This window comes from Loxodonta africana, chromosome 9 (assembly GCF_030014295.1).
Source record: "Loxodonta africana isolate mLoxAfr1 chromosome 9, mLoxAfr1.hap2, whole genome shotgun sequence".
Taxonomy (NCBI): domain Eukaryota; kingdom Metazoa; phylum Chordata; class Mammalia; order Proboscidea; family Elephantidae; genus Loxodonta; species Loxodonta africana.
The window spans coordinates 10,122,516-10,150,362 of NC_087350.1; the positions used below are offsets into that span (position 1 = coordinate 10,122,516).

Here is a 27,847-nt window from a genome sequence, read left to right on the forward strand (position 1 = left end):
CTGTCTAGAAGCTCCACTGAAACTTGTCCATCATGGGTTGCCTGCTGATATTTGGAATATCAAGGGCATAGCTTCCAGAATCAGAGTAACACTCAAGCCACTGCTTTATGACAAACTGACAGAAGGGTGGTGGAAATCAGTAGTAAGGTGTCTATGATAAATGTGTATATATAGTAGCATCAACTCTTCCCTTTTTTTTGGTTCCCCCAGAGGCTGAGATTAACATTAAAAAAAAAAAAGAAATGAAAAAGGAGTCAAACATTATTTATAACAACTTGCTCTGCTGTCATGCTGACCCCTCCTAGCGTAAAGCCAGGTGCTATGACTGCGAAGGCACGGCTGTCTGTCTTGTGGCAGGTTGTACTTTCCCACACTCCGGTGAATGTTGGTGATGTGGAGCTGCCTGATAACATGGAACATACATTGAGATTGAAACGCAGAGCCCTGGGATCCAGTCCTGGACGAGTTTCCAACTTCCAGAGAATGTTTTTACCTGCCCTAACTTTAGTTTTGCATTTATACATTAAGGTTTTTGAACTAGGAGATTTTCTAGGTCCCTTCTAGCTTTCAAATCAAAGGTCTAGTGTTCTCATTGCAGATCTTTTGCAAGTTATCATTGTGTTCAGTTGCTTTTAAGAGTGTGGTTCCGTGTGAGTGTCTTGACTATGCTGAGATTAGGAAAAGTGTTTTAGGGGATGAGCAAAGTTCTAAAAGCAAGCCTTTTATAGCTAGTTTAATGATGCCAGTGAAATTTAAACTACACTGTAAATAAGGACAATTTAGACAGTTGTAACTAACCCCTGAACTGAGGAGAGATTGTTACATCTCTGTTAAGTATTGACAGTATTTCTTTAAAGAAGGCATATTGCATATTAACGAAGTGAACCAGGCCTTGCTTATTGACGTGAGAGATAATATTCTGCAGATACCCTGATCCCTTCTCTCCGTTTCTCCCAGGGTTTTCCAGGAAACACAAATGCCGACAGTGTGGTGCACTACAGACTCCATCCTCCCGTGGAAGCCAGGTTCCTGCGCTTTCTTCCTGTGGCCTGGAACCCTAAGGGCAGGATTGGGATGAGGATTGAAGTGTACGGATGTGCATATAGTAAGTGTTTTATGATAAGTCATAAAATTAAGCAAGGGTAGTAGAGCCATCAGTCAGCTGTGGTTGGATGAGGACTTTTGCAGCAGTAAGTGATGGGCATGTTTGGTCAGACAGGAACTAGGAAGGGGCTTCTGGGGGAAAACGGCTTACACAGACCATGGAAGCAGTAGCTCAGGGGTTCTGGTAGAGCAGGAATGGGGAGGGCGTGGGCTCTGTGGGGTACATTGTGTTGTTGAATGCCAATTATATCATTTCAACTTTGGTAACTGTACAGACAGTGAAGGGTTTCTGAAGAGGCTTGCCCATGCAACCCCAACCCAGATTAAATGATGACTTTCATCCTTGGCTTCATGGCTTCTTTCTAATGACATAGACATGTTCCACTTTCACTCCATTTCCTAATCCTGCCTCTGCCTTCCAGTGGTCGTATTTCCATGGACTATTAAACACAGAATATATTGCTTTATTATCGACCATCTTTTCTTCCTGACCCTGGCCATTTCCTTCTACCCCTTTGTCTCTTGGACCTATAAATGTACTCACTGCTGCAATGGCTAAGATGCTGATATTTAGTTTCTCTTTGATGCTATGAAATTAGCTTCTCCTTCTCTCATTACTCTGGAAACAACTTCACGTTTACTGACTTGAAAGCAGAACATGCTCTTTGATGGGGATTTGCCATTAGCTTGATGTTCCTTCACAAGGAGATATTACTGCTGCTTCCTGGGTTAGGGTTCAGTACCAGGGAGATCAAAGCTGCTGCCTGATCCCCAGAAAGACTAGTTGGCCGTGCAACTGTCATGGGATCTGTTCGAACTGTAAGTGCAGCAAACATGAGCTGCCAGGCACAATGTTGTGATTCATGTTAGGTGCCAGTGAGTCAGTTCTGACTCATAGCGAGGCTTGTACAACAGAAGGAAGCACTGTCTGTCCTGCCCCATCCTCACAATTGTTGTTATGCTTGAGCCCATTGTTGCAGCCATTGTGTCAGTCCATCTCATTGAGGGTCTTCCTCTCTTTTGCTGACCCTCCACTTTACCAAGCATGATGTCTTTCTCCAGGGACTGGTCCCTCCTGATAACGTGTCTGGACATAATAGACATAAATATACAGACAGATACTGTATCACCACTGCATGAAAACTAACTCACTGTACTTCTTTTTTATGATTAAAAAAAAGTTTGTATTTATTTTGTTATTGTTGTTAAGTGTATACATGGCAAAACATACACGAATTGAGCATTGATTACATTCTTAAGTTGTCCAACCATTATAATCTTCCTTTTCTGAGTTGCTCCTCCCTCATTAACATAAACTCACTGCCCCTAAGGTTTCTTTCTAACCTTTCAAGTTACTCTTGTCAATTTGATCCCATATAAATAGTTCTAAAAAGATCATAATGCTCAAGGCAGACATTTTTTACTAGTTAAGCTAAGCTATTGTTTGGTTTTAAGAAGACTGTTGGGGATATTTTTGGTTTAAGGTTTAAAGATTATCTCAGGGCAGTAGTTTCAGGATTTCAGCCAGCCTCCATGGATCCAGAAAGTTTAGAGTCCAGGAGAATTTAAAATTCTGTTCTGAATTTTCCCTCTTTTGATCTGGATTCTCCTATAGAGTCTATGATCAAAATGTTCATTAATGGTAACCAGGCACCATCCAGTTCTTCTGGTCTCATTGCAAAAGAGGCAGTTGTTCACAGAGGCAATTAGCGACATGTTCCATATCCTCCTTCTATTCCTGACACTCCTTCCTCTGTTGCTCCAGGCAAATACAGACCAATTGTTGTGCCTTGGATGGCTGCTTGCAGACTTTTAAGATCCCAGGCACTGTGCAATGAACTAGGGTCATACAGCATTTGTCCTTTTGTGACTGATGTTATCCTTATTTCACTCAGGATAATGTCTTCCAGCTCCATCCATACTGTGCATGTATCAAGGCTTCATTTCTCCTATTGGCTGAGTAGTATTCCATTGTACGAATGTGCCACATTTTGTTTATCCACTCATCTGTTGATGGACATTTAGGTCGTTTCCACCCTTTGGCTGTTGTGAATAGTGCTGCAGTGAACGTTGGTGTACAAATCTCTATTTGAGTCTCTGCTTTCAAGTCTTCTGGGCATATACCTGGGAGTGGAATTGCTGGATCATGTGGTAGTTCTGTGTTTAGTTTTTTGAAGAACCACCACATTGTTTTCCACAAAAGCTGTACCATTTTGCATTCCCACCAGCAATGGCTAAGGGTTCCAATTTCCCCACATCCTTGCTAACATTTATTTTCTTTACTTTTTTTTATTCTTGGCCATCCAAGTGGGAGTGAAATGCTATCTCATTGTGGTTTTGATTTGCATCTCTCTGATGGCTAATGACGCTGAGCACCTTTTCATCTTGGTGCAGAATACCTCTTTTAATAGTAGTGGTTCTTTGTTGTCTTTATTTTTATTATTAATAAGAATAACCTTTTAAGCATAGCACTTTGCATTTTATTGTTGATGGTAATTTAATATGATACGGTTTGTTACTGAAAGTGATAGTTATTATCTGTTTTTTGTTTGTGTTTTCACTACCCAGCTTACATTGAGAATAATGTCCAGGTTGTTTACCTCGGCATAAAATGTCTCTTAGATGCAATCTTTCTTTTTGGTTTCATTATTTTACACTTCATTATAATGATATATTCATTATTCCTTTAAAACTCATGCACTTTCATGGTTTCTTGGCTTGGCATATACATTTTCTCAACTCTGAAGGCCCTTTTCCCGTTTCTAGACTGGGGGTAAGGGACTTCTGTCAGAGTCTTTGCTCACCTGAACAGCAAGGCCAGGGATCTGCCATGATGCCTCTTAGGTACTGCTGTATTTTCCTGTCTTCCCTCACCACTGTCTGGCATCCCATCCATTCAGTGTTGATATCCCCTAACATTTGTTCTAGGCCTCGTGTTTCACTCTGAAGAACTCTCTCTTTCGGTTCTCATCCATTTTCATGAGTTTTCAACAACATTGAAATAGTGCCGGCTCAATTATAAATTGATAGCCTTGATCGGGCTCAGTCCTCTGAAGCCCCAGGGACCCAGATGCTTTTCCTGCATCCACCCTTCATTTCTTTAACTAGATCGTTGTTCATCTTTTGGGTCTCTTCTGTCCCTTCTTTCCTGACAAGACATCCTGTGTTCATGTTAGTTGTCATTCTCAAGTGATCCCATAGCCACCTGCACTATTCCCTTCCGCATACTGCATTGTACTAGCCCTACTGTTGTAATTTTGTGTTTATTGATTCTATGCCTAAGGCAAGGGGCAGTGATGGTTCTGTGATAGAATTCTTGCCCTCCATTCGGGAGACTTGGGAGAGATCCCAGCCAACGCGCCTCATGCGCAGCCGCCACCTCTCTGTCAGTGGAGGCTTGTGTATTGCTATGATGCTGAACAAGCTTCCAGCCTAAGATGGCCTAGGGAGAAAGACTTGGTGAACTACTTATGCAAATCATCCTATAAAAACCCTGTGGATCACAAGGTCCAATTCTAAACCAATCATGGGATAAGCAGGACTGAGCAGGATTTGCTTTCATTGTGCATGGGGTCACCATGATTCAGAGCTGACTTAGAGGCAGTTGACAACAATAACGAGGGAAGGGGGGAGGGAGGAAGGGAGGGAATGAGGAAGGAAGGAAGGAAAAAAGGAACGGAGGAAGGGAGGAAGGGAGGAAGGAAGGAATTATTAAGGATGTGGAATAAATAAGAACAAGAATGTTGAGGCCTGCATGGGGTTTGCCAATCAGCAATATGGTCTATCCAGCCCTGTTTCAGGTCATGCAGTGGGAACAAGAGGAGGAGGGAGAGAAGAGGAGAATGGACTAGAACAAGTCATTGGTGTTTAAAACTATTGTGTCCATTTTTTTTTTTTTTTTTTAATATTGACTATTGCAGTGAAAAAATATAGGTTTTATTTAACAGGCTCAGCATGTGCCAATATCTATAAACCTACTTTTTACATTCTGTAAAACAAAGAAAGCACATTTTGAAATGTTTGAGAAGACTATTAAGAGAGGAGGCTACATACCAAACCTCTGGCCATTTAGTACTGGTCTTAGAAGATTTCAGTTTAGATTTTACACTCAGAGGAATGTAAGAAACTGGACCAAAGAGTAGAAGTTGTCCTGCTGAAGGAAAAAAAAAAAAAACAAAAACCTGAGAGAATGTTAATAATTGTCTTTAGCCATATAAGAGGGTAATGATCTGTTATCTTTTAGAAAACAGTTAAACTAGATTAGAAATAGTGCTAGTGTTACCGCAAATTGTGGATTCAAGCCGCCTGCCACAAAGCCAGTACTGAGGCAGGAGGAGGTAAGCAGTAAGAGGGCTTTATTGAATACCGGTATTCAAGAGACAGAGGGGGTTAAATTTCTCCCAAATTCTGTCTAATTCTAAAGAGCTAGCAGGAGAGTTTATTAGGGGCAAGGTCAGGGTTACCTAATGTTTTGAGCACATAGTCTACAGATGGTATTATACATCATAAAACAACTACAAGAAACTCTTTATTAAACTAAAGATATGCATGTCAGACATCTGGACTCTAATCAGTATGTTTGCAACAGGCTGAAAAACTCACATAAGAATCTCTCAGCTAGTAGAACTGTTCTGCCAAGTCCACTCTGGCTGAGATGGGCAGCAAGAAAGAAAGTTGTAGATTAAAAACATCAGGAGCCTTTCTGCTGTTTTGTAGGCTGAAGGCCATTTCCCAAGAGAACAAAATAGAGAAGAGAGACCGAGGCCACAGGAGCTGAGAGAGCTCCACACCCCTTTGGAAGAGACCGGTGCAGCTGGTGTCATAAAAAATTGTTTAGAGATTACTTAGAGCATCATTATGGCATTAGTTATGTCAAGCTCTCAATCACCCATTGTGAATAGGAGAAAGCATGTTGTAAGGTTTTAGGGTGTTTGTTATGTTTAAGAGTGGAACAGGCTGTTCAGCTATATCTTGAACAGAACCCGCGCCATTTTTTAAAAACTAGAGATTAATCACATCTTATACAGCTATACTAAAACAAACTAGAAAAATGCATTCACTCTACTTTAATATTTAAAACACTAGAGAAAATGTATTTTCTCTACTTCACTAGTTCAGTTCAATACACATTTCAGTCTTTTACTGTGTGCAAAGCCCCATGGTGAGTTAACATGAATAAAGCATAATTCCTAACCCATTAGAAAATGAGGAGCCAGTACCAAATCAAAAAAACCAAACCCATTGCTGTCAAGTTGATTCCAACTCATAGTGACCCTATAACGTTAGGACAGAGTAAAACTGCCCCATAGCATTTCCAAGGCCGTAAATCCTTATAGAAGCAGACTGCCACATCTTTCTCCAGTGGAGCGGTGGTAGGTTAGAGCCACTGACCCTTTGGTTAGCAGCTGTGAGTGCTGTAACCACTATGCCACCAGGAGCCAGTATAGGTAGGGAAAACACATATTCTTTGTAGACTGGCTAAATTTTGGGATGGGTTTCTGATTCTCAGTTTATGTCAAAGTATAAATAGAAGATAGATTTTGAGTCAGAATCGACTTGATGGCAACAGATTTGGTTCGGTTTTTGGGTAAGAATAAAAAGGATAAATTTCCCGAAACTTTAACCATATAGCCTTAAGGTTTCCATTTGATGCTCATCAGAAAAATATTAAAATTAAAATAATGTTACCCTAAAGTCATATGAAAAAGTATAGCCTCTCATATTTTTATCTATAATAGACCTTAGTCTACATTATTTTAATTTATGCAATTTCTATCAAAATTATTACACAATTGCTCACTGATTTATTTTTAATCACCTCCCAAATTAAACTTATTAGCAAATAATAGCATCTAAAATAGTACAAGTAAAGATTTTGCTGAAAATAAATGTTGAAAGTAATATCAGTCAAAGCCCTGGTGACGCAGTGGTTAAAAGCTTGGCTGCTAACCAAAAGACCGGCATTTCAAATCCACCAGCCGCTCCTTGGAAACCCTATGGGGCAGTTCCACCCTATCCTATAGGGTCACTATCAGTTGGAATCAACTGTATAGTAATTTTTTTTTTTGGGTTGTATAGTGCACCAAAACAAGTTGAATTGCTGTAATTCTAAATTAAATTAAACATATATAATGGCTTTTATGCATTTAAAATACAATTTTTAAATATAACAATTTATTACTAGAAATTGAAACCTGAAATGACCTGTGATGTCTGAAATACCACAGAGTTGGATAATAGGATCAATCATTAAGACAAAAAGAGGTGCTTTACTAGAAATAGAACTATGATCCAGCAATCCCACTCCTTGCAATATATCCTAGAGAATCAAGAGCCCTTACACGAACAGATATATGCACACCCACATACGCTGCAGCACTGTTTACAATAGCAAAAAGATGGAAGCAACCAAGGTGCCCATCAACGGATGAATGGATAAATTATGGTATATTCACACAATGGAATACTATGCATCAATAAAGAACAGTGATGAATCTGTGAAGCATTTCACAACATGCAGGAATCTGGAAGGCATTATGCCGAGTGAAATTAGTCAGTTGCAAAAGGACAAATATTGTATGAGACTACTATTATAAGAACTCGAGAAATAGTTTAAAGAGAGGAGAAAATATTCTTTGATGGCTAGGAGAGTGGGGAGGGTGGGAGGGAGAGGGGTATTAACTACTTAAATAGTAGACAAGAACTATTTTTGGTGAAGGAAAAGACAACATGCAATACAGGAGAGGTCAGCACAGCTGGACTAAACCAAAAGCAAAGAAGTTTCCTGAATAAACCAAATGCTTCGAAGGCCAGCCTAGCAGGGGTAGGGGTCTGGAGACCATGGTTTCAGGGGACAGCTAGGTCAATTGGCATAATAAAATCTATTAAGAAAACACTCTGCATCACACTTTGGTGTGTGGTGTCTGGGGTCTTAAACACTAGCAAGCCGCCATCTAAGATACATCAATTGGTCTCAACCTACCTGGAGCAAAGGAGAACAAAGAACACCAAAGACACAAGGTAATTATGAGCCCAAGAGACAGAAAGGGCCACATAAACCAGAGACTACATCAGCCTGAGACCAGAAGAACTAGATGGTACCTGGCTACAACCAATGACTGCCCTGACAGGGAACACAACAGAGAAGGTCTGATGGAGCAAGTGAGCAGTGGGATGCAGACCTCAAATTCTCGTAAAAAGACTAGACTTAATGGTCTGACTGAGACTAGAAGGATTCCAGAGGTCATGGTCCCCAGACCTTCTGTTAGCCCAAGACTGGAACCATTCCCAAAGCCAACTTTTCAGACAGGGTTTGGACTGGAGTATAAAATAGAAAATGATAGTGGTGAGGAGTGAGCTTCTTGGCTCAAGTAGACACATGAGAATATGTGGGAGCTCCTGTCTGGAGGGGAGATGAGAAGGCAGAGGGGGACAGAAGCTGGTTGAATGGACACGGGAAATACAGGGTAAAGAGAAGGAGTGTGTTGTCTCATTAGTGGGAGAGCACCTAGGAGTACGTAGCAAGGTGTATATAAATTTTTGTATGAGAGCCTGACTTGATTTGTAAACTTTCACTTAAAAGCACAATAAGAAGAAGAAGAAGAAAAAGAGGTGCTTTTTCATGTGTAACATTGCTGTCCCACAAGTCCATAAAACATAATAAGACCCAAATTGTTTTCTTGACCTGGCTCACCTCCACCCCTGAACTTATTCTTCCTCCGTTATTCCTTGTCTCGCTCGGTTAATGGTTCTGCCATTCTCCAGGTCCTGATATCGGGAACATGGGAGTCACTCTTGGCCCCATTCCCTTATCCATGCAATGAATCACCAAAGTGTATACTCTGCCTTTAAATTATACTTTAAATCTCCTCAGTTCTCTTTAGCTCAACTCATCAACATAATGCAAATCTGAACTCCCCTGAATTCCTGCAATTGCTGTCTTATTTTAGGTCTCCCAGTCTCTAGTCATTATATTCTTTCCATTTTTGCTAAGTTACCTTTGAATGGTGCAAATCTAATGCAATCATTTGCCTATTTACAACCTCTAGTAGCTTTCTGTTGCTCTTAAATCACATTGAAATTTCTCAGTAAGGCTTACCAGATCCCTAATGACCTTGTCCCTGAAGGATCCTCCAGTTCACCTCCTGCCACCAACAACTGCATCTTGCTTCCCTCCCCATCATACCTCTTTTTTTTTTTTTCTTTTTTGATTCCTTGTATCAAGCCCTCTCCTTGCTCAAAGCTTTTGCACGTGTCATTTACTCTGCTTGAAATGTTTCTTCCTCATTTTTAACCCTGGCTATCTACATCCATCATTCAGGTCTCTGCTTAAAGCTCACTTTTTCAGAGACACATTCTTTGCTCCCCGCCCCCCGCCCCTGCCCCGTACAAACTTGGTTCCTTATTAAATTTCAGGCTAGTTTGTCCGTCACTTGTTGGCTGCAATCAGTATTGAGGCCTCAGGCTAGCTGTGATACCAGCCTTCCCTGACTGTTTGTCACTGAGATTGCTATTGTTGACAGAGTTTTGTAGGGTAGAATTCCCCATGCCCTGCCCCCCAGACCTGGTACAACTTCCATGCCAAGGACCTGGGGGCAAACAAGAGCCATGGAACTGGGAGCAGCCTCAGAATAAGACACCATGGACTCCCCCTATTTGAACTGAGGTTCAGTGGATTTTCATAAACGAATGCTTCTCCATTCGTTGTATGCTTTTGGTCAAGTTCCAGAGTCCTTCAATTTATTTTTGACAAGTTTTTCCAGTTTTATCATTGCTTTTTGAGGAGAGAATTTGCCAGGCTTCTCACTCAGCCATTCCAGAAGTCCCACCATTTTAATTATCTTTCAAAGAGATTTAGATTTAAACAGATTTATGTATTTACCCATGTAATTAACATTTCTGGTAATTTTTACTTCTTCGTATAGATTCATATTTCCATCTGGTATCATCTTCCTTCTCCTCAAAGACTTCCTCTGACATTTCTTGTACTGTGCCTCTGTTGGTGAGGCATTCTTCCAGCAATTGTATGCCTGAAAAAACCCATATTTTGCTTTCATTTTTGAAAGTTATTTTTACTCAGGATAGAGTACTGCATTGACAGATTTGTTTCTTTCCATGGTTTAAAGACGTTGCTGCACTGTCTTCTTACTTCATCATTTCAAGTGAGAAATCTGCAGTCATCCGTATCTATGTTCATTTGAATATAATATGTCGGCCTTTCTCTAACTGCTTTTAAGATTTTGAGCAATTTGCTTCTGAAGCACTTTGCTTTTATTCTTCTGTTTCTTGTGCTTGAGATTGATTGAGCTTTTTGGATTTGTGGGTTTTCATCAAATTTGGACATTTTTCTGTTATTGTTTCTTCAAATATTTTTTATAGCCCCACCCCCTCCCCCTTAGGAGTCCTCAGTTACCATATATTAGGTATTGCTTATATTAGGGTTCTTGATTTTGACTTTGCACACACCTTGCTGATGCTCTGTTCATTTTTTAAAATTACTTTTTCTTTCTTTTTTATTTCTATTACTGTGTCTTCAAAGGAAACCGTGGTGGCATAGTGGTTAAGTACTACAGTTGCTAACCAAGAGGTGGGCAGTTCAAATCCACCAGGTGCTCCTTGGAAACTCTTATGGGGCAGTTCTACTCTGTCCTATAGGGTCGCTATGAGTCAGAATCAAGCTGATGGCAACAGGTTTGATATCTTCAAGTTCTCCAATCTTTTCTTCTTCAATGTCTAATCTGTCATTAATACCATCCAGTGTATTTTTCATCTCATACATTGTGTTTTTCTCCAGTAGAACTTTGTTTTGGGTTTTTTTTTTAGTATCTTTTTTATCTTTTATGCATCTACTTAACTTATTAAATATGTGTATTACAGTTACTAATAACCATTTAAATGTCCTTCTCTGCTAATTATAACATCTGGTCAGTTCTGTGTAAAGTTTGATTGACTTTTTTCCTCATTTTGGGTTGTACTTTCCCGATTCTTCATGTGCTTGGAAATTTTTAACTGAATGCCAGACACTGAGATTTTTACCTTGTTGGGCTCTGGATGTTTTAGCGTCCTTATATTCTTGAGCTTTATTTTAGGACACAGTTTGGTTACTTGGACATAATTTGATCCTTTCAGGCCTTGCTTTTAAGATTTGCTAGGCTAGATCAGAGTAGTATTTATTCTAGGGCTAATTATTCCCCAGTACAATTGTTGTTGTGTTGGTTACTGAAGGAAGACCCTTCTGAGTACTCTACCTAATGATTCATGAATTATGAGGTTTCCAGTCTGGATGGTAGGAATGGGCACTATTCTTGGCCCTTGTGCATCCTGGGCACTATTTCCAATTAATCATTTCATTTGTTTCTTTCCCTAGCCTTGGTGAGTTTCCTTACATGCCTGTGTTGACCAATACCCTGCAGTATTGCAGAGTCTTTAGAAGAATCTTTCGCAGGTCTTCCAAGATCTCTGTCTGTTCATCTTTCTCTTCTCCTGTATTCTGCCTGTGGACTCTGCCTTGTTCTCACTAGATCTCAACTCTGTCTTCCCTCTCAGAGGGTGATGCAGCCTCCATCTCAGTTTCCCCTTCCTGCTCCACGCCTTGGAAACTTTCTCAAGGCAGTAACCCAGGCAATCATAGAGCACATCTTGTTTGTTTCCTATCTCTCAAGCATTACTTTCCTCTGTTGCTCAATGCCAAATGTCTTGAAAACCATTGTTTCATGTATTTTTCCCCCATTTTCTCTTTTTTCTTGGGTTGTGTACACTCAAGTGAGAGGGTGAATGTGGCCCCCTGTTACTCTGTCTTGGTTAGAACTTGTCCTATTTGCAGTTTTTAACTATTATCCTTTACTTTGCCTAATGCCCTGACAATAACAATAATGTAGCCAACACCCATTGAGGACTGACCATGTTCCAAGCACTGCTGTACACACTGTGTAAATACTAAGTTCTTTAATATTCACAGAAGTGCTATGCAGGGGAGCCTCTTTTATCCTTTAACAGATGAGGAAACTGAGACACAGAGAAAGTAAGTATTTTTCAATGGTGGAACCAGGACTCCAACCGTTACGGGACAGCTTCATAGTCCTTTGTCTAAACTGCCACACTACATTGTTATCATCACCATAATGAAGGGCCCCTGTGGAACTAGATCAAGAGGATGTGAATTTACCAGCACTGGTGTGGTCTAAATGCTGGTTAAATGGATTTTTTTTCCTAATGAGATAGTATATAAGGAGCCTACTTTAATAATATTTTTAGTGATTCATGGATCAAAATATAAATTCAGTTAACTACTGATCGTAAACTAAAATCACATTAAATTGGAAAACATTTTCTACTTTCAGGTATTATATTCTCTCCTTTTTGAAATATAGATTTGGTACTCTTATAATTGAGGGACACTACTGATTTTTGTTGTAACCCATAATAAGTGGCCTCCATTATCTAGTATTTAAATAGTTGATTAACATATGAAGACATTTTTCCTGAAGGCTTCTTGTAACAGTTATTACTATGTGTGGTGCTAAATGGTAATTTAATACATTATTTTGATGTTATTCTCCAAATAAATTTTATTGTGAATTGTTTGTATTAATGATGGATATGTTAAATTATACTGGTTCTTACAATAGTGAAAATCATACTTTAGTGGACTAATGGAAATAAGTTCAATTTAGCATTGCCACTGAACACTAAGACTAGAAAGCGATCAACGATATGAGGGCTAAGGGAATCTGTAATTAGTGGGTAGATTGGATTCAAGGAAAATTACCTGAGAGCTGTTCCCAATCAGCATTTTTTGAGAGCTTGTTGGGGCTATTTTTTCTGTGTAGATAATATTTATTAAATAAAAAAATTATATTTATTTTGTTGAGCAATGCATACACCAAGTTAACAGTTGCTGCATACACAATTCAGTGACATTGACTGACTGCATTCTTTGAGTTGTGCAGCCATTCTCACCCTCCTTTTCTGAGTTGTTCCTCCATTGTTAACATAAACTCACTGCCCCCTAAGTTTTCTATCTAATCTTTCAAGTTGCTGTTATCACTTTGATTCCATAGAGATAGTTCTTTTTGTTTTTAAATTTTTTATTGTGCTTTAAGTGAATGTTTACAGCTCAAGTTAGTTTCTCAAACAAAAATTTATACACACATTGTTATGTGACCCTAGTTGCTCTCTCTATGTAATGTGACAGCACACTCCTTTCCACCCTGGATTTCCTGTGTTCATTCAACCAGCTCCTATCCCTTTCTGCCTTCTCATCTCACCTACGGACAGGAGTTGCCCATTTAGTCTCACATATCTACTTGAACTAAGAAGCAGACTCTTCACAAATATCATTTTATGTCTTATAGTCCAGTCTAATTTTTGTCTGAAGAATTGGCATCAATGGTTTTAGTTCTGGGTTAGTAGAGAGTCTGGGGACCATGTCTTCCAGGGCCCCTCCAGTCTCAGTTAGACAATTAAGCCTGGTCTGTTTACTAGAATTAGAGTTCTAAACCCCACTTGTCTCCTGCTCCATTAGGGACTTTCTGTTGTGTTCCCTGTCAAGGCAGTCATTGGTGGTAGCTGGGCACCATCTAGTTCTTCCAGTCTCAGGCTGATGGAGTCTCTGGTTTCTGTGGCCCTTTCTGTCTCTTGGGCTAATATTCTCCTTGTTTCTTTGGTGTTAGTCATTCTCCTTTGCTCCAGGTGGGTTAGGACAAATTGATGCATCTTAGATGGCTGCTTGCTAGCTTTTAAGACTGCAGACACCATTTACCAAAGTGGGATGCAGAACATTCTCTCTTTTTTTTTTATTGAACTTTAGATGAAGGTTTACAGACCAAACTAGTTTCTCACGTCATGTCAACACTTTCCCTTCTCAACCCTTCGTTCCCTATTACCAGCTTTCCTGTTTCCTCCTGCCTTCCAGTCCCTGCCCCAAGGCTGGTGTGCCCCTTAGTCTTGTCTTTTTCCATGGGCCTGTTCAGTCTTTGGCTGAAGAGTGAACCTCAGGAGTGACCTCATTACTGAGCAGAAAGGGTGTCCTGGGGCCATACTCTCAGGGATTCTCCAGTCTCTGTCAGGCCAGGAAGTCTGGTCTTTTTTTTTAGTTAGAATTTTGTTCTACATTTTTCTCCAGCTCTGTCTGGGACCCTCTATTGTGATCCCCGTCAGAGCAGTCAATAGTGGTAGCTGGGCACCATCTCGTTTTACTGGACTCAGTCTGGTGGAGGCCATGATAGATGTGGTCCATTAGTCCTTTGGACTAATCCTTTCCTTGTGTCTTTAGTTTTCATCATTCTTCCTTGCTCCCAAAGGGGTGAGACCAGTGGAGTATTCTAGATGGCTGCTCGCAGGCTTTTAAGACCCCAGATGCTACTCACCAAAGTAGAATGTAGAACATTTTCTTTATATACTCTGTTATGCCAATTGAGCTAGATGTTCCCTGAGACCATGGTCGCCACAGCCCTCAGCCCAGCAATTTGGTCCCTCAGGGAGTTTGGATGTGTCTGTGGAGCTACCATGAGCTTGACCTGTACAGGTTGTGCTGGCTTCTCCAGTATTATGTACTGTCTTACCCTTCACCAAAGTTCCTGCTTATCTATTGCCTATTAACTGTTTTCCCATCCCCACCCCTCCCTTCCCTCTTAACCATCAAAGATTGTTTCTTTTTTTATGTAAACCTGTTCATGAGATTTTACAGTAATGGTCTCATACGATATTTCTCCTTTTGTGATTGACTTATTTCACTCAGCGTAATGTCCTATGCTGAGTTCCTTTTGTTTTTGGATTTCTTTTGTTTTCATAGATTTTGTTTTTATTGAGACTTTGTGTTTTTTCTTTATTTTGATGAGTAGGTTTGTTAACTTTCTTGGTGGTTACCTTGAAATTTACCCTTATCTTCCTAGGTTTGAACCAGTTTATTATTACTTGGTATCACCTTGCCTTCCTTTCCATTAGAGAGTTCTATACCTATACCATTTTTTCAGTTCTAACATTGTTGTCATTTATAGACTAATCTCTTTAGTTCCCTGTTGCAATTGTTTTGGTTTTGGATAGTTCTTGAGAGTTCATTTCCTACATTGGTATCTGACTGGTACAATCTTGTGTCCTAGATTCAGGTTGTGGTCTGATGTTGTTTGTTCTCAGTCTGAAGGACTCCCTTTAATAATTCTTGTAAGTTTGGTTTGGTTTTTACATATTCCCTTAATTTCTGCTTATCTGGAAATGTCTTAATTTCACCATCATATTTGAACAAAAGTTTTGCAGGATATATTATTCTTGGTTGTCTGTTTTTTTCTTTCAAGGTTTTATATGTCATCCCATTGCCCTCTTGCCTGCATGATTTTTGTCAAATAATCAGAGCTTAGTCTTATTGTTTCTCCTCTGTATGTGACTTTTTGTTTTTCTTGAGCAGTTCGCGGGATTCTTTCTTTGTCTTTGGTTTTAGTGAGTGTGATTATGATATGTCTTGGTGTTTTCCTTTTGGGGTATATCCTATATGGAGTTTGTTGAGCTTCTTGGATGGTCAGTTTTTCATCATTCTTACTATTAGGGAAGTTTTCTGTCAGTTATTCTTCAATGATCCTCTGTGTTTTCCATTTTCTCTCCCTGTTCTGGAACTCCAACCACTCACAAATTTTTGCTTTTGATTGTATCCCACACAATTCTCAGGGTTTCTTCATTTTTCTTTTTTCTTTTTTTCCGATTTTTCTTCAAACAGAGTTATATCCAAATGTTTGTCTTCAATAGTTTCAAACCTGCTCCTCAGCCCTTCTATGACACTGTCCATTTCTGAAATCTTGTTCTCTTTTGGATTTGTTATTGTTGGTTTTATATGATTTCTAGTTGTGAATTTATTTTGGCATTTTGTTCCTGTATTACGTTCCTAAATTGTTCCTTTTTTTGGTCTGTTTTTTCCATGAATTTGTCTGCCTTTTCCAAAAATTTGCCTATTTTTTCCTCATTTTTGTCAGCTTTTTGCTTCAACTCTTGGATTGATCTGAATATTAGAGATTTGAATTCCCTGTCAGGTAGTTCTAGTGCTTTTTCTTCTACTGAAAAGTGATTTGGTGTTTAATTTTGGACGTCTACTGGGCCCATCCTGTCCTTTTTTTTTTTTTTTTTTAATGGTTTGATACTGTTTGCTGTCTTTGGGACATTCAGTAGTTACTTTCTTTGTTTCTTGATTGTACATTTGTTTGTTTTGTCCTGCTTTTTTGTTTTATTTAGTTACTTGTGAGCAGGCGGGCTTTGTGTTCTTTGTTGTTTGCTCATCTGTAGTCATGATACTCTTTACCTCCTTGTCTGGTGGGTAGGGAAAGTTACTGAGCTATAGTGCAGCAGGGCAGGTCCAGCTATAGAGGATGGGCTGGAATGGTTTGTGGCACTAAGGCCAACAGGGCAGGCCAGAATCAGTGCTTGGCAAGTTCCAGGAGGATGTGCCTGCTGGAGCAAGTAGGCAGGAAAGAGTGGGGAGGTTGTGATGTGTAGAGCTAATCAGAGTATGGGAAAGAGGGAAGGAGGAGAGAAAAACAGGAACTAAAGACAAAAAAGCAAACAAAGGGGAAAAAATGCTAAGGGAGCTTGCCGTTGGAGTGGAGAGATGAGAAACCAAGAGATGGAGAAAAGAAAAAAGAAAGAAAGAAAAAAAAACTAGATAAAAAATTGGAAAAGAAAAGATAAGCTCCCAGGAGTGCGGGAGTCTCACGGGGGGGCTGCTAAGACAAGGGAAGTGGCTCCAAGGCTGCACAGTATAACCTGGCTAGAGGGATATAGGTGTCACACAGCACCAGGTATTAGGAGACAGGAAAAGAAGATAAGTGTAGAGAGATGAGAACTGAGAAATGAAGACAGAAATGGAAAAAGAGAGAGAGAGAAAAAAAAAAAAAAGAAATGCCCCAGGGATCCTACCGATATGGCTGTGCAGACCAGGGGATGGCTTGTAAGCCATGGCCCCGCTAGAATGGGCTCCCAAGCTGGGAAAAGAAAAAGAAAACAAACAAAACAGAACAAAGTAAAACAAGGGAAAAAAAGCCCCAGGCATTCCACCAGTGTGGTGTTGCGGGCCGGGCAAGTGGTTTCCCACACAAGCGTGGCTTCACAGCCTTTCAAGAAGCAAAGGTGGCACATGGAGCCAGGTGTTCCAGAGAAAGGAGGGGGAGCTGGTAGGAGGCACAGAAGAAACCAAAATAGAAAAAACCAATACCAGCTCAGGGGCCCAGCCAGTGTGGGCAGGGCGATTCCAAGCAGACTGAGGCCAAAACAGTTGCCTCCCAATCAAGAGCCTGCAGCAGGAGGGAAGCAGAGGAGGACAAGAGTAGGGCTAGGAAAGTATATATTTGTCGTTATTGGGTGCTTTGTCTCCTGCTGGGAACTTCCCGAAGCTGCTTTCTCTTACTCTCTGTCCTCCAATCTCTGACGTGGGCGGGTCGAATTCAAGCGGCACAGTTGCTGCACTTCCCGGCCTCGCAAGCTACCACAGCCAGCCAGGAAGCTCAGAGATAGGGCAGTGGGGAGAAAATGGGGGGTGAGAAAGCATGTATTGCTGGGTACCGGGTGCTCTCTTTCCTGCTGGGAGTTCCATGAGGCTGCTTTCCCATGCTCCCTATCAGCCGATCGCCAGCAGCAGTCCAAGATGGCGGATCTGAGCTGTGTAAGCAATGGGGCCCTCCGCAGGTATCTCGCCTCACTCTTCGTCCTCTGTCAGTTTCTTATCCTTTCGGTGGTTGACTGAATTCTTTCTCTCTTCATTTGGTACTTCAGGTTCTAGGAATGACATTTGTCTGTTTTTTACTTAGTTTTTCGGGTCTTTGTTGTGGAGGGACAGCGTGGTGCTTCTGTCTATGGTGCCATGTTGACCAGAAGTCACCGTAGAACATTTTCTTAATACACTTTGTCATGCCAGTTGACTTAGATGTCCTCTGAAACCCTGGTCCCCAAACCCCCAGCCCTGCTACTCTGTCCCTCAAAGTGTTTGGTTGTATTCAGGAAACTTCTTAGCTTTTGGTTTAGTCCAGTGGTACTGATTTCCTGTTTTGTGTGTTGTCCTTCCCTTCACCTAAGATAATTCTTATCTACTGTCTAGTTAGTAAATACCTCTTTCCCTCCCTCCCCACCCTTGTAACTATCAAAGAATGTTTTCTTCCGTGTTGAAACCTTTTCTTGAGTTCTTATCACAGTGGTCTTATACAATATTTGTTCTTTTCCATCTGACTGTTTCACTGAGTATAATGCCTTCCAGATTCATCCATGTTGTTAGATGTTTTGTGGATTGACCGTTGTTCTTTATCATTGCGTAGTATTCCATCATGTGAATATACCACAATGGATAATCTGTTTATCCATTCTTCCGTTGCTGGGCACCTAGGTTATTTCCATCTTTTTGGTATTGTGAACAGCAATGCAATGAACATGGGTGTGCATATATCTATTCGTGTGAATGCTCTTATTTCTCTAGGCTATGTTCCAAGGAGTTGGATTGCTGGATCGTATGGTACTTCTATTTCTAGCTTTCTAAGGACGCACCAAATAGATTTCCAAAGTGGTTGTACCATTTTACATTCTCATCAGCAGTGTATATTTGTTCCAGTCTCTCCACAGCCTCTGCAACATTTATTATTTGGTGCTTTTGGATTAATGCCAGCCTTGTTGGTGTAACATGGTATCTCATTGTAGTTTTGATTTGCATTTCTCTAATGGCTAATGATCGTGAGCATTTCCTCATGTGTCTGGTAACTGCCTGAATGTCTTCTTTGGTGAAGTGTCTGTTCATGTCCTTTGCCCATTTTATAATTGGCTTACTTGTTTTTTTGTTGTTGAGGTTTGGCAGTATCTTGTAGATTTTAGAGGTTAGACGCTAATGGAATATGCTGTAGTCAAAAATTTTTTCGCAGTCTGTACGTTGTCTTTTTACTCTTTTGGTGAAGTCTTTGGAAGGGCATTAAGTGTTTGATTTTTAAGAGCTCTCAGTTATATAGTTCCTCTTCTGGTGTTTGTGCATCGTTACTAATATTTTGTGTTCCGTTTTGGCCATGTATTAGGGCTCCTAGCATTGTCTGTATTTTTTCTTCCATGATTTTTATTGTTTTAGATTTTATATTTAGGTCTTTGATCCATTTTGAGTTAGCTTTTGTATATTGTGTGAGGTATGAGTCTTGTTTCATTTTTTTTTGCATATAGATATCCAATTACGCCAGCACCATTTGTTAAAGAGGCTCTCTTTTCCCCATTTAAGACACTTTTGGCCTTTGTCAAATATCAGCTGCTCACAGGTGGATGAATTTACTTCTAGATTCTCAATTCTGTTCCATTGGTCGGTGTGTCTGTTGTACCAGTGCTAGGCTGTTTTGACTACTGTAACAGTATAATAGGTTCTAAAATCAGGTAGTGTGAGGCCTCCCACTTTGTTCTTCTTTAGTAATGCTTTACCCATCCTGGGCCAGTTCCCTTTCCATATGAAGTTGGTGATTTGTTTCTCCATGTTATTAAAAAATGCCATTAGAATTTGAATCAGGATTGCATTGCATCTGTAGATCACTTTGGGTAGAATTGACATTTTCACAATGTTGAGTCTTCTATCCATGAGCAAGGTATGTTTTTCCACTAACTTATGGATTGTATGGTACTTCTATTTCTAGCTTTGTAATACTAATGTGGTTTCTTGCAGTAGTGTCTTGTAGTTTTCTTTGTATAGGTCTTTTCATTTCTGGTTAGATTTATTCCTAAGTATTTTATCTTTTGGGGGGGCTATTGTAAATAGTATTGATTTGGTGATTTCCTCTTTGAAGTTTTCTTTGTTAGTGTAGAGGAATCCAACAGATTTTTGTATGTATATCTTGTATCCTGATACTTTGCTGAACTCTTCTATTAGTTCCAGTAGTTTCCTTGTGGATTTTTTTTTTTGGGGGGGGGGTTTCTGTGTATAAGATCATATCATCTGCAAATAAAGATACTTTTACTTTTTCCTTACCAATTTGGATGTCCTTCATTTCTTTTTCTAGCCTAATTGTTCTGGCTAGAACCTCTAGCACAATGCTGAATAAGAGTGGTGATGAAAGGCATCCTTGTTTGGTTCCCGTTCTAAAGGGGAATGCTTTCAGAATCTCTCCATTTAGGAATATGTTGGCTGTTGGCATTGTATAATTCACCGTTTTGATGTCTTTGTGTGTGTGTGTGTGTTGTTGACAGTTTCTTTTTTCCACTTAATTTTCTGTGCTGAGTCTTTGTTTTCTTTTCATTGTTGTTGATTTTGTATTTGCTGAGTCTTTATGTTTTTCTTGTTTTTTTTATTTGGTGTGTAAGATTGTTAGTCTCCTCTATTTTTCCAAGTTTAAACCAATCTTTTATTTCATGATATTGCCTTGACTTCCTCTCTATAGGAAAGGTCTTTGACTGCATTATTTAGTCCCTCTTTTTTGTTTTAATGTTGTCATCTTTTACATATTGACTTGTCTGTTTCTCTGTTTTCAGTGTTTTCACTTTGATTTATTTGTGACTTCTGTATCTGGGTTGATACGGTTGAGACAGTTTTGCTGGTTAAATAATTCTTGGCTGGCAATTTATTTGTTTAAGGCTTTTATGTGTCTTATCCCATTGCCTTCTTGCGTGCCTGGTTTCTGCTGAGTAGTTCGAGTTTAGTCTATTGTCTCTCCTTTGTAGATGACTTTTCATTTATCCCTAGCCACTCTTAATATTCTCTCTTTATCTTTAGTTTTGGGAACTTGGATTATAATATATCTTGGTGACTTTTTGGGATCTACCCTCTGTGCGGTTCGACGAGCTTCTTGGATAGATATCTTAGCATCTTTCACAACATCAGGGAAGTTTTTTGCCAACAAACCTTCAACAATTCTCTCTGTATTTTCTGTTATTCCCCCTATTCTAGTACTCCAATCACTTGTAGGTTATTCCTCTTGATAGGGTCCCATATAATTCTCAGGGTTTCTTCATTTTCTAAAATTCTTTTATCTGATTTTTCCTCAAATAATTCAGTGTCAGGTGCTTTATCTTAAATCTCAGTAATTCTGACTTACATTGCTTCAATTCTGCTCCTGTGACTTTCTATCAAGTTGACTAATTCTGAAATTTTATTGTTAATCTTCTGGATTTCTGTCTGCTATCTCTCTATGGATTCTTGCCGCCTGTTACATTTGTCATTAGGCTCTTGTATAACCTTCCTAAGTTCCTCTATTGCTTTGTCTGTGTGTTCCTTGGCTTGTTCTGCATTTTGCCTGATCTCTTAAAGAGCTCTCTATATCAATCTTTTGAATTGTACCTCTGGTAATTCCAAGAAATTATCTTCTTCTGGAAGATTTCTTGAATCTTTGTCTTGGGAGCTTGCTGAAGCCATCATGGTCTGCCTCTTTATGTGATTTGATATTGACTGTTGTCTCCTAGCCATCAATAAATAATTGTCTTTATTTATTTTATGTTTGCATACCGTGTCCTGCTTCTTGTTTTGATATGCCAAATAGGCTGGTCCTGTGAGCTAGTTTGATTATTGGTGCATTTGAAGCTCTCATGTCCTGTCACCAGGTGGTTAGAGCTGATCGTAGGTATGTGAGCCCAAGAGTCTGTTTACTTTTCTTGTATGGATTCAGCTCAGGTGTTCAGGTAGTCACCAAGTGTGTGGTATAGGCTCCCACCTACAGTCTAAATGGGTACTCCACGTTATAGCTGATACAGCTGAAAATAGGCTTCACATATATACCCTGTTATATGGTGCTGCAGAAGGAACTATGCTGTTGAAATGGGCCCACTTAGGTCTATGTAGGGTGAAAGGCATTCAAAGTCCATAGTTCCCTTATGCTTGTGCCTAGGCAAAGTGACTGTGTCTGCCCTGAGTTCCTGGCTTAGGTAGCTGGCAGATTGTTCTTCCTTGTTTGTTAAACTGTTCCCTCTCCAAAGCCAGAATAATGACTCAGGGCATGCGATTGGTCCTGCTTCCAATCAGGGGGCATGGCAGTTGCTGACCCTGGCCCTGGGACCAGCTTCAGAGAGGGGAGGGTGTGGGTAAATGGGAGAGAGGTTTTTCCCAAAGGGTTTTTTTGTTGTTGTTGCACTTGCTAGGTTATTTGCATGTACTTATCTTTTGTTAGTTGAGCGCTGCTTTTCACTCGTTTTGTGGCTTGAGTAGACTGTCCACTGCTCGGTCTCTCATGATGTGGAAAACACGTCCCAAGTGCCACCGCTTTCCTCACCGCACACACCAATCAAGCCTGAAGGGTGCTGGTTCCCGCCGGGCCAGATGTGGTAACTCCTTGCTACTTCTGAACTGTCTCTCCGTCCACCTGGCACTTAGTCCAATTTCTCAACTTTGCCTTTGATGTTCAGGAATCCTAGATTGTCATATAGAATCGATTCAGTTGTTATTTCGGGTCTTTCTTGTAAGAGGTACCACAGGAAGCATCTGACTACTCTGCTGTCTTGGCCTCGCCTCCTAGATAGTTCTTAAAAGAATGTAATACTCAAGGTAGATGTTCTTTACTAGTTAAGCTAAACTGTTGTTTGGTTTTAAGAAGATTTGGGGGGATATTTTTGGTTTAAAGTTTAAAGATTACCTCAGGGCAATAGTTTCAGGGTTTCATGCTGTGTCCATGACTCTGGAAAGTCTGGAGCCTGGAGAATTTGAAATTCCGTTCTTCACTTTCCCCATTTTGATCAGGAATCTTCTATATAATCTGTCTTAATTATCTAGAGATGCTGAAATAGAAACTCCTTAAGTGGTTGGCTTTAACAAACAGAAATTTATTCTCTCACAGTGTAGAAGGCTACAAGTCTGAATTCAGGGTGCAAGCTCTAGAGGATGGCCTTTTCTCTGTTGGCTCTGGGGGAAGTCTTTGTCATGAATCTTCCCCTGGGCCTAGAGTTTTTCAGCACAGAGACTCCGGGTCCAAAGGACACCCCCTGCTCCAGGCTTTTCTTTCTTGGTTGTAGGAGGTCCCCCTCCTCTCTGCTCGTTTTTCTCTTTTATATCTCAGAAGCTATTGAGTCAAGATACAGCCAAATCCTGTAGATTGTGTCCTGCCTGAGTAGCATAACTGCCTATAATCCTGCGTCCTTAACATCATGGGGTCTAGGATTTACAACACATAGGATAATTACATCAGATCACAAAATTGGCACTTCCACACAGTACTGGTAATCATGGCCTAGCCAAATTGCCACACATTTTTGGGAGACACAATTCAATCCATGTAGAATCCTTGATCAAAAGGTTCAGTAGCAGTAGTTAGGAACCATCCAGTTTGCTGCTTACTTACTGAAAAAAATTCTCTCTATCTGAAATTATGGTGTTTTGTTTAGTTTTATATTTTTTTATTTATTACCTTTTTAAATCATGTTTGAGTAGTAGTGCTAATTTTTAAGTGGTTGTTATCTATTCACTTAGTGATATGTTTTCAAAAAGTCAGATTGATTTGTAAACATTTGTAAGTAAAAGGTGTTTAATAAATTTGGTTCTTTTTGATGAGGCCTACAAATGAATTTCTAATGTAAATATTTCTGTTATAAATGAACTTTTGTGATAATGTGTATTCTTATTATGTATTTATTAATTTTTTTTTAATTCTTATTACCTTGATTTCTTGAGTAAAAATGTAGCCTATTTTCTGAATAGTGGTTGTGCATTTTTTGATGCATGTATTTACATTTTATGTGAAGGTTGTTATAAAGTTGGTATGGTTCCCTTGGAGTCCCTGGGTGGTACAAACAGTTAATGCTTTTCATTGTTAAATGAAAGGTTGGAGGTTTGAGTCCACCCAGAGCAGAGGTACCTCAGAAGAAAGACTTGGCTATCTAATTCTGAAAAATTAGCCATCAGAAACCTTTTGGAGCTCAGTTCTACTCTGACATACGTAGGGTTGCTATGACCCAGAATCAGCTTAATGACAACTGATTTTTTTTTTTTTTTGGTCAATTGTCCCCTTGATTCGTTGTACTCTTGCTTTTAGGACACTTCACCAAGGGAGAGCTCATCTTTCTCCTGCTACTTCCATCCTGAGCTCTTAGCTGTTTCCTTGTCACTGTGGTTTTCTTGGCAACTCACAGTAAGACTTCAGGATATTCCCTGTAAAATACGTTCTTTCATGGTAGTAAAAGAGAGAAAGTATGGGGAAAATGACCAGCTCGGTGGGGGTAGGATTTTATCTGATACCTAGTAGATGCTACATCAATATTAGTTGAATGGAGCTGTACTTGTAGAATGAATGGAAATTAGGTCAAGAGGGGAATAGATGAAGAAAATTGTCTTTTAATAGTACATGTTCTCCTCACTTATTGACTATATCATTAACTGACATTTTGCATTTATGACAATAGTGAAGAATCTACTACCCTACTACTTTGGCCATTGACAATGTATGTCTGCCAGCAGTGAACTCTGAGGTGTGAGTTAAGAGTTAACTCTGGCTGCTATGGTTAAGGTTATGTGTCAACTTGGCTGGGCGATGCTTCTCAGCGATTTGGCAGTTATGTAATATTGTAATTTGGCAGTTATGTAATGATGTGTTCATCCTTCATTTTGTAATCTGATGTGGTCATCCTCCATTTTTGCATAACAGCCTGGTCTTTGAAACCTAAGCATGTCAATAAATGAGGAGTGGGGGTATATATAAATATATTATGAATATTCTTGACTAAACAGAATTTGAACTCTGGAAAACTGCCTATCAAAACCTTTTATATTATGCATAGAAATACCGAGCCAGGAGCTGAAATATTAATATATGCTTTAGCTTATGAAATATATGATCCAAAAATAGCCATAAATGGAGTGTGTTGAATTATACAATATGGAGGTCAACAAAAAATTATATTTGCAAGATGCTGAAACAAAATAGTGTTTTAAATTGTTAATTAAAGAAGGATGGCAAAATGTTTATGAGCTGACTCTGATCGTGGCTACCTGTAAACTGTCAATGGGCGCAATAACAATCACTGGATAATTCTGAAGAGCAGGGGTCTGGAAACTTGTTCTGTACATGGCCAGTTAGTATATATTTTAGGTTTTGCAGGCCATATGTGGCCTCTGACTCCTATTTTTCTTTGTTTTTGTCTTTGCTTTTTACTAACCCTTTAAAAATGAATGTAGGGAGGTTATATAAAAACAGACTGCAGACTGGATTTGACTCATTGTCAGCAGTGTAGTGACCCCTGCTACAGAATGACCTGGGTAACTTCAGGTGACGATGGTGACCTTATGTATACAACAAAAATTTGCCCAGTCCTACTGCATCTTCATGATCTTTGGTGTATTTGAGTCCATTGTTGTGTCTGTTGTATCAATACACCCTTCTGATGGTTTCCCTTGTTTTCACTGAACCTCTACTTTACCAAATGTGATATCCTTTTCTAGCAATTGGTCTTTTCTGATAACGTGTCCAAAGTAAGTGAGTTGAAGTCTCACCATCCTCATTTCTAAGGAGCATTCTGAATTGTGTTTCTTCTAAGACAGATTAGTTCATTCTTTTGGAATCGACCTTACTGTTACTGTTACCCGTTGCCGTTGAGTAAGTTCCGACTCATAGCGACCCTATGGGACAGAGTAGAACTGCCCCATAGAGTTTCCAAGGAGCACCTGGTGGATTCAAACTGCCAGTCTTTTGGTTAGCAGCCATAGCTCGCAACCACTACGCCACCAGGGTTTCCAGAATCGACCTTAGATATAATTTGGTGATTCACATATGGGTTTTTTTTTTAAATATAAGAATTAGCAATCTTACTAGAGAGAAAGTCAAAGCATTAGGTCTAAATGGTTTTAAGGCCATTATTCTGTGTCTGAAATTACCTAGTAGAGTTTTCAGTATCCTGAGGAGAATGTTCAAAAAATATAATTTAAGTGCTTTAGAACAGTAGTTCTTAAAATAAGTTCACTTGGCCAACAGCATCAGCATCACTACAGAACTTGTTAGAAATGTAAATTTTCAAGCTTTAACCCAGACCTATTCGGTACCAGTTGCCATAAAGTCATCTCCCACTCATGGTGACCCTTGAGTATCAGACAGGAACTGTGCTCCATAGGGATTTGAATGGCTGATTTTTCAGAAATAGATCATCAGGCCTTTCTCCCCAGGTGCCTCTGGGTGGGCTCAAACCTCCAACCTTTCAGTTAGCAGTGGAGCGCATTAACTGTTTGCACCAACCAGGGACCCCACCCCAGACCCACTAAGTCAGAAACTCGGGGGTGAGGCCCAGCAATGTGTTTACCAAGTCTCCCAGCGTATTCTGATAGACACTCAAGCTTGAGCACCACTCCTTTGAAAGATCAATATTGCTATTACAAAGCAAGAGTGGTACTAGGGAAGATGGAAGCAAAAATAATCAGGCCAGCAGAATCCTGGCAAAATCGTACATGGAACACAAATTTCTTGTTAGCTAACTGCAGATAATAAACCTTGATTATTGCCATTGCCTTTCAGTGACAAATACAGGATAAACTGTACTGCTAACATGTGAAAGCATTGAAATTCTTTGTTATCAAAGTTTTCATTAGCTTATTATCATCTGATAAGCTAGAGGATTTTATTTTGACAGAGTTATGTTTTTATCGGGCACATTTGTTTTAATTATACAATGAGTAATGATTGTTTAATTTACATGAATTTTAGACTGCCACATTCTTTGTCCCACAGGCAGCTCATGGGTTTGAACTGCTGATCTTTCGGTTAGCAGCCACTTAACCACTGAACCACCAGGGCTTCTAGATGAAGTGCAGTGTTTATATAATACACACTTGGTATATGAATCAAGCCTCTGAATTTTTAAAAGTTAGCTGCGTAAAATGGGTGATTCTTTTGAGTTGTGAATATAAATGGTTTCCTATAAAAATTTAAGTTAATCTGAATGAAATTCATGTCCATGTGTACATTAGCCACAGGGTTTTTTTTTTTTGTCAGATTAAATAAACAATGTCATACCATTGGCTGGACAGACGTCAGCTTCATGTTTTATTGCCTTTTTCTTGCATCTTCCTTTATTACAAAATGTATTTTTAAAGGACAATTGTGTATTTTTCTTCTTTTTACTTGTAAAATATGATAGATTGTTTTTGAGTGTTATGAATTCCTTTGTGTGTCTATTATTGTGTCTGCAATTAGTTTTGACTCATGCTATTTTGTATTAGTGATAAAATATAACTTTCTAATGGAAACTGTGAGTGCATGTGACCTTGATAGAGAAAAGAAAAGACCCTGTCGGGAAGCTGAGAGAAAATGGCAGCGTGGTAGCTATGACATGCTGAAGCTGGACTACCTTTATGGTTCAGTGCTGTGACTAAGCCAAAAAGTCGAGAAAAATGCCTGCCAGTTTACCGCAAACCCTTTGACATGACTTTAAATTGGTATTTAATGAATATAGTGTGTATATGTGTGTCTTTTCAGAGTAGACAAAAATATACCACAGTGAATACACATGTTAAAAAAAAATTGTATATGTGTGTCTTTTCAGAGTAGACAAAAATATACCACAGTGAATACACGTGTTAGGATCATTAAAAGTCAAAGCCACTGGTTCACAGTTAAGCTGCTTACACTATTTGAATAACACTGATATTACCTTATGCCGGTGGGTGAGAACTACCATAACCTTCCAGAAGGAATGCTGGTGGTGTGAATGAGCACAAAATATACAGGGAGGTTTTATGCATGGGAGTTTGACTTCTGCTTCTTTCCCAATTTTCGATTTTCATAGGATGAGAATGGGCCAATAAACAATTGGGGTTAGATTAACAAAAGTATTTCTAGATGATGCATTTTTGGAA

The 27,847-nt window shown here is 39.5% G+C and overlaps 1 protein-coding gene across 2 annotated transcripts in view; it reads left to right on the forward strand.

The window, feature by feature from the left end:
• LOC100664503 (contactin-associated protein-like 3) overlaps window positions 1–27,847 on the forward strand; it is a 361,706-nt gene that overhangs the window by 153,527 nt on the left and 180,332 nt on the right. For both annotated transcript variants that reach the window (XM_064291046.1, XM_064291044.1), the window contains one exon: window positions 958–1,105. In XM_064291046.1, coding sequence (XP_064147116.1) covers window positions 958–1,105 — 148 coding nt within the window. The remainder of the gene's footprint in view (window positions 1–957; window positions 1,106–27,847) is intronic.